The sequence below is a fragment of the Prunus dulcis genome, chromosome 3 (genome assembly GCF_902201215.1).
Source record: "Prunus dulcis chromosome 3, ALMONDv2, whole genome shotgun sequence".
NCBI classification, from domain to species: Eukaryota; Viridiplantae; Streptophyta; class Magnoliopsida; order Rosales; family Rosaceae; genus Prunus; species Prunus dulcis.
In genome coordinates this window covers 14,907,687-14,918,513 of record NC_047652.1, presented here as the reverse complement: position 1 = coordinate 14,918,513, position 10,827 = coordinate 14,907,687, and the positions used below count along the sequence as shown (strand labels likewise).

General features: G+C 36.9%; 1 protein-coding gene across 1 annotated transcript; it reads right to left on the bottom strand.

Annotated features, from left to right (window-relative positions):
* Positions 1–6,984: 6,984 nt before the first annotated feature.
* On the bottom strand, positions 6,985–9,677 carry LOC117622225 (uncharacterized protein At1g66480-like). The gene is made up of 2 exons (XM_034352821.1): positions 9,039–9,677; positions 6,985–7,305 (listed from the first exon to the last, which is right to left on the bottom strand). The coding sequence occupies exons 1-2, from the start codon at positions 9,645–9,647 to the stop codon at positions 7,243–7,245; spliced, it is 672 nt and encodes a 223-aa protein (XP_034208712.1). The 5' UTR covers positions 9,648–9,677; the 3' UTR covers positions 6,985–7,242.
* Between the last annotated feature and the right edge of the window lie 1,150 nt (positions 9,678–10,827).

Here is a 10,827-nt window from a genome sequence, read left to right as displayed (position 1 = left end):
AAGTCTCTTTGAACAAGCAATTATATTTTCTACCTAAAGACTCGTATGACTGGTCATCTGAATAAGAAGTAGAATCATTAGACAACAGTTGCACATATGCAACGATGGGAATTTGTTGTGTTCACCCTTTTTGATTTAGTCCTGTGATGGTAGGGTAAAGTTCCCCATTGGCTTGACAACCATTGGTGGTCAACAAGTCAACTTTCTTTTGTACGTGAGCGTGCCACTGCCAGCAGTTTAAAACCCTAGCAGACTTCTGAAAAGTAGATAACTTGCGTCCAAGTGACTGATCGTAAACAATCAATTGTGAATTTTGGTGAGGAATATCTCCCAAGTAAGTTCTTTTCTTGCCTTAGACTACTGAGGACTTCACAATTTTTCACTGTACAAAACTGGTAGTTCCAGCCAGAATTGATAAAAATAAGAAGACAAACTATCTAGGCAGAACTGCCTATTACAGGACTCAAAAGAGAAATGGCAACTCCCAAAAAGGCAACAAAACGTTGGACTTCGATTTCTGCCTGGGTAGCTGCCTCTGAACTGGGCTGGACTGGATACGTCTATGTTGGATTGAATCGTCAACACATTCACTGATGAGTTTCAGTTGGAAATCGATACCAACGTTTGAGTTTGGCAGAGCTTCAATTGATTTCGAACCATGGAAGGCTTGTTAAACGGGCAGAATTAAGGCCTCTTTAGTCTGAAGAGGACAGAAGTGGCTGGATTGATGGTTATTGAGCTGGAACTGTGCTATGGTACTTGTTCTGCTTGACTAAGGCTTTCTGTAAATTTGCTGAAGTTTTCACATTGTAAAAACCCGAACTCTGCTTGACTTGGCTTGTGTTGAATCAAATTTGTAACGAAAGAAGACTCGCTTTGTAAAACTGTTTCTCTGAACTGAACTCAAATCAGATATTTAAATTCTAGCTGATTTGTTTCTTGTGGATCAAAGAGCTTTGGTTGCTTTAGTGTCTGAAAGCTTTTGAGATCAGTTGATCTTTTTGGATTTGTCAGTTGTGACTTTGAGAGTTTTTGTATTGATTGATTTTTTGGCTGTTTTTTGATATATTCACCTCATCTCATATTTATAGGAAATGCTGGAGTAGGGTTTCTAATCTTTAATGATGGGCTGCAGATCTTTCAAAAGATCTTCCTTTCTCAATGCCATAAAAGAGGGAAGTTTATTTATTTTGGCAGAGGAGAACTATCAACAATCAACTTTCATGGTGATCTTTTCCTTGCTTTTTCTGAAAGAAAACCAACTCTCTTTTGTTCCTTGTTTGTTCTTTATAAAAAAGAACACAGTCTGTGATGATAGTCAGATTGCTTTTTCTGTTGAGCAACCTCCTTGCTCCCTACTTATCTCTTGAAAATGTAGCCTGCTTATCTCTTGAAAACGTAACCTGCTTTGGTGCAGAGCTTCTCTGTATATGAAAAGGGGATTTGATCTTCTTTTCTTGGCTGCAAAAAATGGCGAAGTCCTCCTGTAAGACCTGCCTTCATTAACTCCCTATCACCTCCTCTGTGATAGTTGAAAATTTTGACTTTTTCCAAGGTCAGAAAGTCACGTGGGATTTCTTGAGAGAAACCTATTTTTAGAAAGATTTGCTAACTTGCTTTTTCCTTGGGTAGTGAGATTTTTTTTCTTCTAAAAATGGCCAATAATGGTATTTTATATTTTTAGACTAGGGCTATATTCACAATCTGCTAAAAAGGTCGGGGCTTAATTTAGCTTCTTGGTTTGATTTCTAATTCCCATAGATAAAAAGCCCAAAACGTTTTGTTCATGGGCCTTTTGACAAAAAATGGGCTGGCGTGCAATATTTTGGCCCAAACATGTTGATCATCATCATCAGAGGATGATGAATCCTCTTGAGACACATCACTTTAACTCTCACTCCAGCTCACTTTCATGGCTTTGTCCTTTCCTTTGGAGTATTTTTTCTGGTTGTTTGCACAATCGACAACATAATGCCCAATGCCTCCACATGTGAAGCATCTGACAGATTTTCTAAAATCTTTAGTGAATGGTTTGACATCCTTGTTCCATTCATTAAACCGATCAGTTGATGGTCTAAACTTTCTCTCACTACCAGAGCTCTCCTCTCTAGCAAACTTCCCCTTGTTCTTGAGAATTCTTCTAAATTTTTTGACAAACAAGGCCATCTCATCCTTGAAAGCTGAGGATTTTTCTCCACCCTTAATTGGGGAATCATTGACTTCTTGAAGTGCAACACTTTTTGATTTTTTAGTGACATTTTCTTCCATATTCAACTTCATCTCATAGGTTTTCAGTTTGCCTATATGTTTGCTAAGTTTAATTTAATTCAAATTTTGGACTTCCATGATTGCGGGTTTCTTTGCTCTAAATCTAGAAGGAAGAACACGTAGAATCTTCTGAACAACAAGAAGTTCATCAATAGGTTAACTAAGACTCATAGCTTCATTTGTGATCATCTCAACTCTTCCATAGAAATCAAAGATAGACTCAGTTTCAGACATCTTAAGTTCTTCAAATTGTGCAAGCACCATTTGAAGTTTAAGCATTCAAACTTGGTCATCCCCTTCATGAACAACCCTTAGTTTGTCCCAAGCCTATTTAGCCTTACGAATGTGTTGGATGTGTGAAAACTGTGTGCTAGATAGGGCAGTAACTAAGATTCTGCTTCAGTCCATTCCGACCTAAGTTTGAGATTTAAATGATATTCAAGTAAGACACAACAAACTTCACATACTTTAAACTTTGACTAGATACTCTTATGACTAGTCAACTGTCATAGATGAATTACCACAACCAAGAACATACACAGAGCATACAAAGATGTACCTGCAAGCCTAGAGAATTACTAGTGACAACCTAGGCACTCAGAAGGACCCGTCAATCTAAGCATCCCTTGTGCTAACAACAACTATGGTAAAAGTGTGTGAAGACATCGTAATCAAGTAAACACCAAACAGCAGGAAATGATGACTAGTCAACCGCAAGAAAACAAACCTAGAAATACATGAACATCATGTGATGACTAGTCAACTATCAAGAACACAAACCCAGAAAATTACAGAGATGCAAACCAGAAATTGTTCACCCAGAAACCCACCATTGGGAAAAATTGGGGGTCATCAACTAACCAGGTAATCCACTAAGCAAAAAGATTCTTACAAAGAAACACTAGCAAGCTCAAGAAATCATAGGTCTACCTAGGAAGATGAGCTTTACCTCATTTGTGCAATCTTCTTCTCCAGCTTAGCAAAACCAGCAGCTTAGGTCTTCATGGCAATGACAGCTCCTTCTTTAGCTCTTTCATCCCATGGCACCAGTTGGCTAGCTTCAACTCAAACAAAAATGAAATTTGGATTCAAAGGGAGAATGACCAATTTCTTCAAGAAACCATACTTTTGAAGAAATCAATCTCGAATCTGACCTAGATATATATGAGAGAATGTTTGATCTAGCAAGATGAGGTTTTCATATTTCAAATGCAGTTTTAAAAAAAAAACAATTTGGAAAACTCAAAGATGAAAAATATGAAGGTTACTCTTGAGGAAGAAGAGAAAGTTTGCAAAGAAACTTTCCAAAACTTGCCTACCAAAGTGATGGCTGCCAAATGAGGAATGCACTTGTTTTTACACCAAAATTCCTAGGTTAGAATCGTACAGAGCAGTAGAGAATTTCGTAGAATAGGACAAAATACAAACGGGTAGGGTCCAGCTGGAAACAGTGAGCTGGAAATTCTAACAATACAAAAGTTGACTAGTCATACGAAAGAGAGATGACTAGTCATAATTTTCAGGAATTTAGTAAATGCACTATAAGGCAATGCAAAACTTACCTTTGTCAAACACATTGTTGTCCATCATAATGCAGCCATATAAGAACATATAGAGATGTAATTCTTAATCTAAACTAGAGCCTGAGGAAATACAATGATTGTCCAATTACAAAATTGTCAAGGGAAGCCAAAAGAAAATTACAAAATCCATACACTTACAAGTAGGTCAGTGAAGGGGCAATGGAACTTCTTATTCTTAGTTCAGCTTTAGACCTTAGTCAGTCTTTTAAATCATTTAACATTGATAAAATTTGCAGCCTTGCAGAGAGATTTTATCATCAAGATTTCACTCCAAAATAGTTACATATTTTGAGATGCCACTTGAAACTTTACGAGGTAGATGTACATCATCATCTTGTACTTCAAAAAGTGTCTAAACTCTCTGAATTATGTTGGGGATTAGTTGAAACAAAAAGGTAAAAAACATATTGTAACAAAAAAAAAAAAAAAAAGGTAAAAAAGATATCATTTGATTGATAGGTTGATCCGTCTTGTGCTAACTCTCTCTGTTTCTACGGCAACTACTGAACGAGCTTTTTCAGCTATGAAACTTGTTAAAACAACGCTTTGCAGCATGATGGAGAATGAGTTTCTAGCATATTCTATGGTTCTCTACATTGAAAAAGAACTTGCTAACAATATCAATTTAGATGTAATAACAAAAGATTTCAATTCTCTCAAGGATTGCAGGGCACAACTTCAATAAGTTACACTTTTAATTATGTTGTTGAACATATTATTTAATGCATACTTTGCGTGGTTTATACTTTTATTTGATTTACTATATGTTATTAGCATGGTTTATATGATCTAATGCAAAGTTTTATTTTAGTTAAAAAATTTAGCTAGCCCTCCAATTGAAATATTCATGATTCCGCCCTTTGTTAGGTGGCATGCATCTTACCGATTTGCCTTATCAAAAAATTTGTCACTTCAAGGGAGTTTGCAATGCACCAAAGTATAGTTGTGTGGGAGTTTGCAATGCAGTATATTATACCTATTGCTTTTTAAGTAGGCAACATATGAAATTTTTTCCTACTTGAATGCCTACTCCCTTGAAAGAGAAAAGAACTTATACGTGGAGATGTTCTAATCCAAAAGACTTAGCTAGCTTAGAAACAAAGTCGAACAACGAAAATGTCAAAACATGACCCAAAACAAAACAGAAAGCCCAAATTCTAGCAAACTCTGGCATGAAGCAATGAAAGTGTGGTTGCCCCACATGCAAAAAAGCCCCAAATCAACCACCGCAAAACCCTAAAACTGAACATGCAAAAAAGCTAGAAATCCCCCAAAGAACCCACTTCACACTGATGGAACCCAAAATCGCACCAAAGAGACTGCAACCACAAAGCCAATAACCAGCCCACAACCAACAAAGCCAACATAAACCAACATGAACGTAGGCGGTGCAATGTAAGCATCCTAGTAAAACTCTACATACTTGTCGAGAAATACGGGAAAACTCGCGTTTAGGGCCATTAGGTGTGAACATGGATTAATGTTGGAATGAGGGAGGAAAGAGAGAAACTGAGGAAGTGATGAGGTGTGCTGAGCAGGGAGAGATGGATGGGGAGTGGAGGAGGGTACCTATGGATGCGTTTCCAAATGGTATCATGGGTAGTTAAGGCTATGATAATGAATACATATTCTCTCACCCTCTATTAATCAAATATAAATATTTCCTTAAGTAATATTAAGTAATTAAATTTAGCACTCATTGATTCTATGAAGAGTACTTTTATTGAAAAATATATGAAAATGATACAAAAATTACATTGGTTAAACCATATTAATGATAAATTTGTCATTCACATATATAGTTCCAAGGGCATCGTTCATTCACGGGTCTTACTAATTTTTTTTTAATACAAGCGATAGTCTAAACTAAAGGGAAGGGAGATTTCTCACACACACACACACACACACAACTAAGATGCCATGAGAATTCGAACATGAGACTTCTTGTCGCAAATCAAGGCCCTTTTCTACTAGGCTAGAACCCGTTGACTTACTGACTTTAAAACTATTAGAGTGCAGCTACAATTTTAGAGGAATTAATTCTAGTTTTTTTTTTTTTTTTGGTTGTTGAGAAATTCTATGATTGCATTCATAATTCAGCCAAAAAAGCCACTAGCCACAAAGGGCCAATACAAACTAGCCACAAAAGGGCAATTACAATAACGGAGCGGTCTAATATCAAAATTAAGAAAATCAGGTATGTCTCCACCAACGATCAAGCAAGATCGAAGAAACTCTGGCATAGGCATCCCAACTGAGATTGCAAACTTAGAATAATAAAAAAAAGATAAAGCTTGAAAAAACCAAGCCATAACAATACAAATAAAGCTCTCACCATGGAGAGATGAAAAGCTCTCACCATGGAGAGATGAAAAGCTCTCACCATGGAGAGATGAAAAGCTCTCACAAAGGAGAGATGAAAAACTCTCACAAAAGGAGAGGTGAAAACTACACAGAGAACCCAAAGAGTCTCTGCAACTTATTTCAAACATAAAGAAATTGCGAAAAAGATGGTGGTGGAGATCTGACGCCGAAATGCAGGTGAAGATCCGACGCTGAGCTGCAGCCCCCACTAATGGTTGGATGAAAATCATAACAAAACTAAGACAAATAGGGAAAACCCTTTGTCTTTGAAAATGGGGGAAGAGGTGAAAGGAGGAAGAGAGGAAGAGAAGAGAGGAGAGGGGGGAAGAACAATGGCTTCTTCCCCCCTCAAGGTGAAAAAGGCTCTAAAAGTGTTTTTTTGGGAGAAAGGGGGCTATAGTTTATTGGTTATTTTTTTATTATATATATGTCACATGTTTGAGACTAGCAGGTTAAAGTTCTATCTGATTCTATAGTTCTATCTGATTCTATAGTCTCTACGTAGGTATGTTATTTTGTTTTTTGATTTGAATTAATCTTGGTTTTTTAAATTTATGGTCAGTTCCTATTTGAATGTCACTGATTTTTTTATTTTTTTATTTTTTTATTTTTGTAATAGAGGTGCACAATTTAAATTTTCGCCCCAAGTCCAAGAAAACTCAACAACGTAGAATGCGTAAATACATATATTTTGGAACACTGATATGTTGTGTATGCATGTTCTCTAATCGCCCTTTCACTACACAAAAAATGCGGGAACACATTTGAGTTGAGAATCACTTTGAATTGGGCAAATTATAATTTATACATCCCCACCAACATGAGAAGCTCTTTTGAGACAGAAAACCTGTCTTCCAGACAAGAGCCACTAGATGTTAACAAAGTAATAATTTTACAGGAGCTAATAATATCATACTATATCTGCAAAAAGAAAGTATGTTTCATATATATATATACAAATTAAGGGCACCAGTAAAGAAGTCCTGGTGAAGGTGGATTGCGATTTTTGTGAACTTCTGATTGGCTGCTATTGAGGAGCTGCATCTAAAAGAATTTCTCCTTCTTCCACAGGAACAAAACTCACTCGCTTCTGCAAATTCATATGTAATTCATGTAAGATATATTGTCTGCAACAATATGATGTAGTAAACTACTCATATAAAACCATAAAAAGTATGATTGTATCTGGAAAGAAAGAAAATGTATGAATGTAGCAGTCACAAATAACTATATTTATCTCTGCTGATGGATTCCGTCAAAGAATCTTTCAATTTGCAGAAGTAGCACGTACGAGGAGCTCACAAATTCAATGATATTACGCCACGAGTATGAAATATAACATATGCATTTTTAAAAAGTAGTTTGAATTTTAGATGATAAATTTTAGGCAGAAAAGATCCAACAAGAATAATCGACTCCATGATGTAATGTACTGCTCTTTCCCCATGGCTACTTTGCTTCCATGACATTGTATTTAATATTTATTTAGTAGAACAATCTGCAGACAAGTACTTTGCAAAAATGTCACAAAGCAACTACGACAATTGTGACTGGTATTTGTTAACGATCGGGAATATATCAAATATTTGACCATTTTACGGGCCAAATAAAAAAACATTTGACCATTTTTGTGGGAGGTTATGAGCATGTCGGTGCATTATACAACTACCAAAACATTTGTGGTTGGCATAAATTGCCGAGTGAGACAGAATAATGCTATTTGGAGTGACCAAATTCTCCCCCCCNCCCCAGCCCCCCTCTTGTTTTGTTTGTTTTGTTTTGTTTTNTTTGTTTTGTTTTGTTTTGTTTTTTTTGTTTTGTTTTTTTTCCTGGGGATCCATGTTTCCCTTCCCCTTCTCATTGCAGGGCTCCTCCTAGTGTAAAGACCCCTCCTCTAGACGCCTTCACTATAATATTAGAGTCATCAAGTGCAGGATACCCTTAAAAGAGATAAAATATTTAAAAAAACTCTGAGTCACCTAACCATTTGTCTATAGCAACCCCAAAAGAGAAATATCACATACTTATCCTTATCCACATGTGTACATCCTCATTTAATTACATTCTAAGGCTTTTTTATAGAGGCTTATTTTTTGGTCATTCGCTAGGGAGGAGGAGGGGAAGTATTATATTGGATTACTTTAAGATTGTCTCCTACGTGAATCGAATCCGAGTATACTTAGGGGGAGGAAAAGAGATTGACCCAATTTTCTAATGTGGTGCCACCCTATATACGACATAGAGACTTTTATTTAATAATCTATTATATATTTTACAATAAAGAAATTAGTGAAGCTCCATATCTCTCATAACGGCAGAGTTGACAAAAATAGAAAATTGTACAAGCCCTCATAAGTCAAATTTGAGTTCCATCTAATCTGAGTGTATTGAAAACTAATTAGGGTAGGAAGAAGGAACAATGCCATATATTCTTGTGACGTTTTCCATGTACTTGTTGAAGTATTATTGGTATTAAAGAATTGATGTGTGATTATAATGTTTCATTTGTTAATATCCTCCTCCTAAAGCTCATTTAACTTCTATACAAAATTACTCTTAACTTTATCACCCCATCTAATTTGAGGATTAAAAATTTATAAAGCTTTTAGATGCCTATTCAGACAACACTTTACGAAAAAAAAAAATTGGTATTCAGGAAGTGCTTCTAATTAAGCAGATTTTTAGTAAGTGCTTCTATTTAGCAAGTGCATCACGTGAATCGAATGGTTTTCCCCACTAAAAAATAGAAAAAAGTGACTTAAATATCTTCTTTGTTTTTTTGTTAAAGGAAAGGAAGCNGACAAATGAGGAAAAAGATAATACCTCATGCCGCGGCTTGAGGTTGTCTTTGACTCTGATGCCACCATGGCCGGCCGGTTTCCGCTGCCGCAAAACACCTTGTTCGCCCTCCTCCTCCGCCATGTCCGCTTCCACCTTCCCACCATTATTAGCCATATAAAGCTCTATAATCCTCTCAGCAATTTCCACATCATCATTGCTCTCTTCAACCAATTTTACCATTTGAGCCCTCGGCACCCTAACCTTCATCCTAACCGGACCTTCCGAGCCGGCCGACGCGGCTCGGACACTCGTAAGNTCCGAAACTGACCTTCGAGACAGCATCAGGCACTCAAGCCTGTCCTTGGCACTCACTTGAATGCCAGAACGCACTCTTCTCGGCACTTGTTTCTCTTCCTCTGGAAACTTTGGCAGTTGTAGTAGGAAGTATATTTTCTTGGGCCTTAGGTCTTGTTGCGGTTCCAATGGCTTTGCTCTCACACCAAAGTGCTTTACAGCTTCTGAGTTCAATAGCACATGGCCTGGATAGTCCTTCACCACATCCCTTGCTCTTATTGGGGTTTTGACCTTGAAGGTTTCCCCACTGATCTTCATCACCTTTGCTTTGTTTCTTCCTCCAATTGTGTTCCCCATGTTATTAGTTTGAGATATCTCTTAATGTAAGATAAGATTAATTCTTGTATATATATATATATGTGTTGGAATAAAAAAAATCACATTGGAACGTGGGATTAAAAAAAAGGTGGGGGGAAGTTTGGAAAAAGGTGGGGGTCTCCAACCAATGAAAATGTTTAAGTGGGTTGAGTGGCTCCTATTTTTGGGGGAGTTGGTTATTCAATTTTTAATATAAATATTCTGCATTAAAGAGAAATAGAAAAAAAAAAAAGAAGGGAAAGGAGGACAGAAAAGAAGGAGAAGACGACAGAAGAAGAAAATTGTTGCAGAAGGAAAATTGCAGGAGCACAAATACAAGAAGAGACATTTTCACAGGTAGATTGATCCTGTCAATTAATTCTTGTTGGGTGGCAACCCTAAAATCATTCTCTTGGATGATAAATCCATAATGGGTGGCAACCCTAAAATCATTCTCTTGGATGATGAATCCATATTGGGTGGCAACCCTTAAATGATGAACAACAAATCCATGAGAGGATTTCTGTTTAACAAAGCTCTGCCGAGCAAAAGAAAATCCTTTGAAATGGATACAAAATATTGGATACAAAATCCATCATAGGTGTGTAACCCTCAATCAAATACCCTAAATGGTATATCCATTTTTGGGCATAAAACTCATTCAGTGGGTTCTCAAGAGCACAAATCCAATTTGGGTACAAAACCCACAAACAAAATCACCGAGGGTTTTAATCTCACAGCAAAACAAAAATAAACTGTGCTTGAAAAGGAAGACAACCATGTTGGCTGTGGCTCGGCCTGATGCTGCAGATAGCAGCAGCAAATAAAAAAGAAGAAGGAAGACTCCTGTCAAAAGAGAAAAGGGGAAAAAGCTTCAGGGGTACTGTTGGCCACAACAAACAAAACTTAAAACTAGTTGGGCTTGTGAAGGAAATTTAAAAAGAAGGAGTGGCCACGTTTTTGTTGGCAGTTCCATATGGCAGCCTTTTTTTTTTAAAAAAAAAAAAAAAAAGGAAGGAAGGTGGCTGTACGCCACTTCGCTGGGTTAAAAGGAGCAGAGCTTGGGAAGGGCCATTGGGGCAGCCCATGCATGGAATGCCCATCAAACAATCAAAATACAGATCATGATGGATGATAATAAAAAAAAAAAAGGTTTGCTATAGTCATAAAAAAGGGGAGA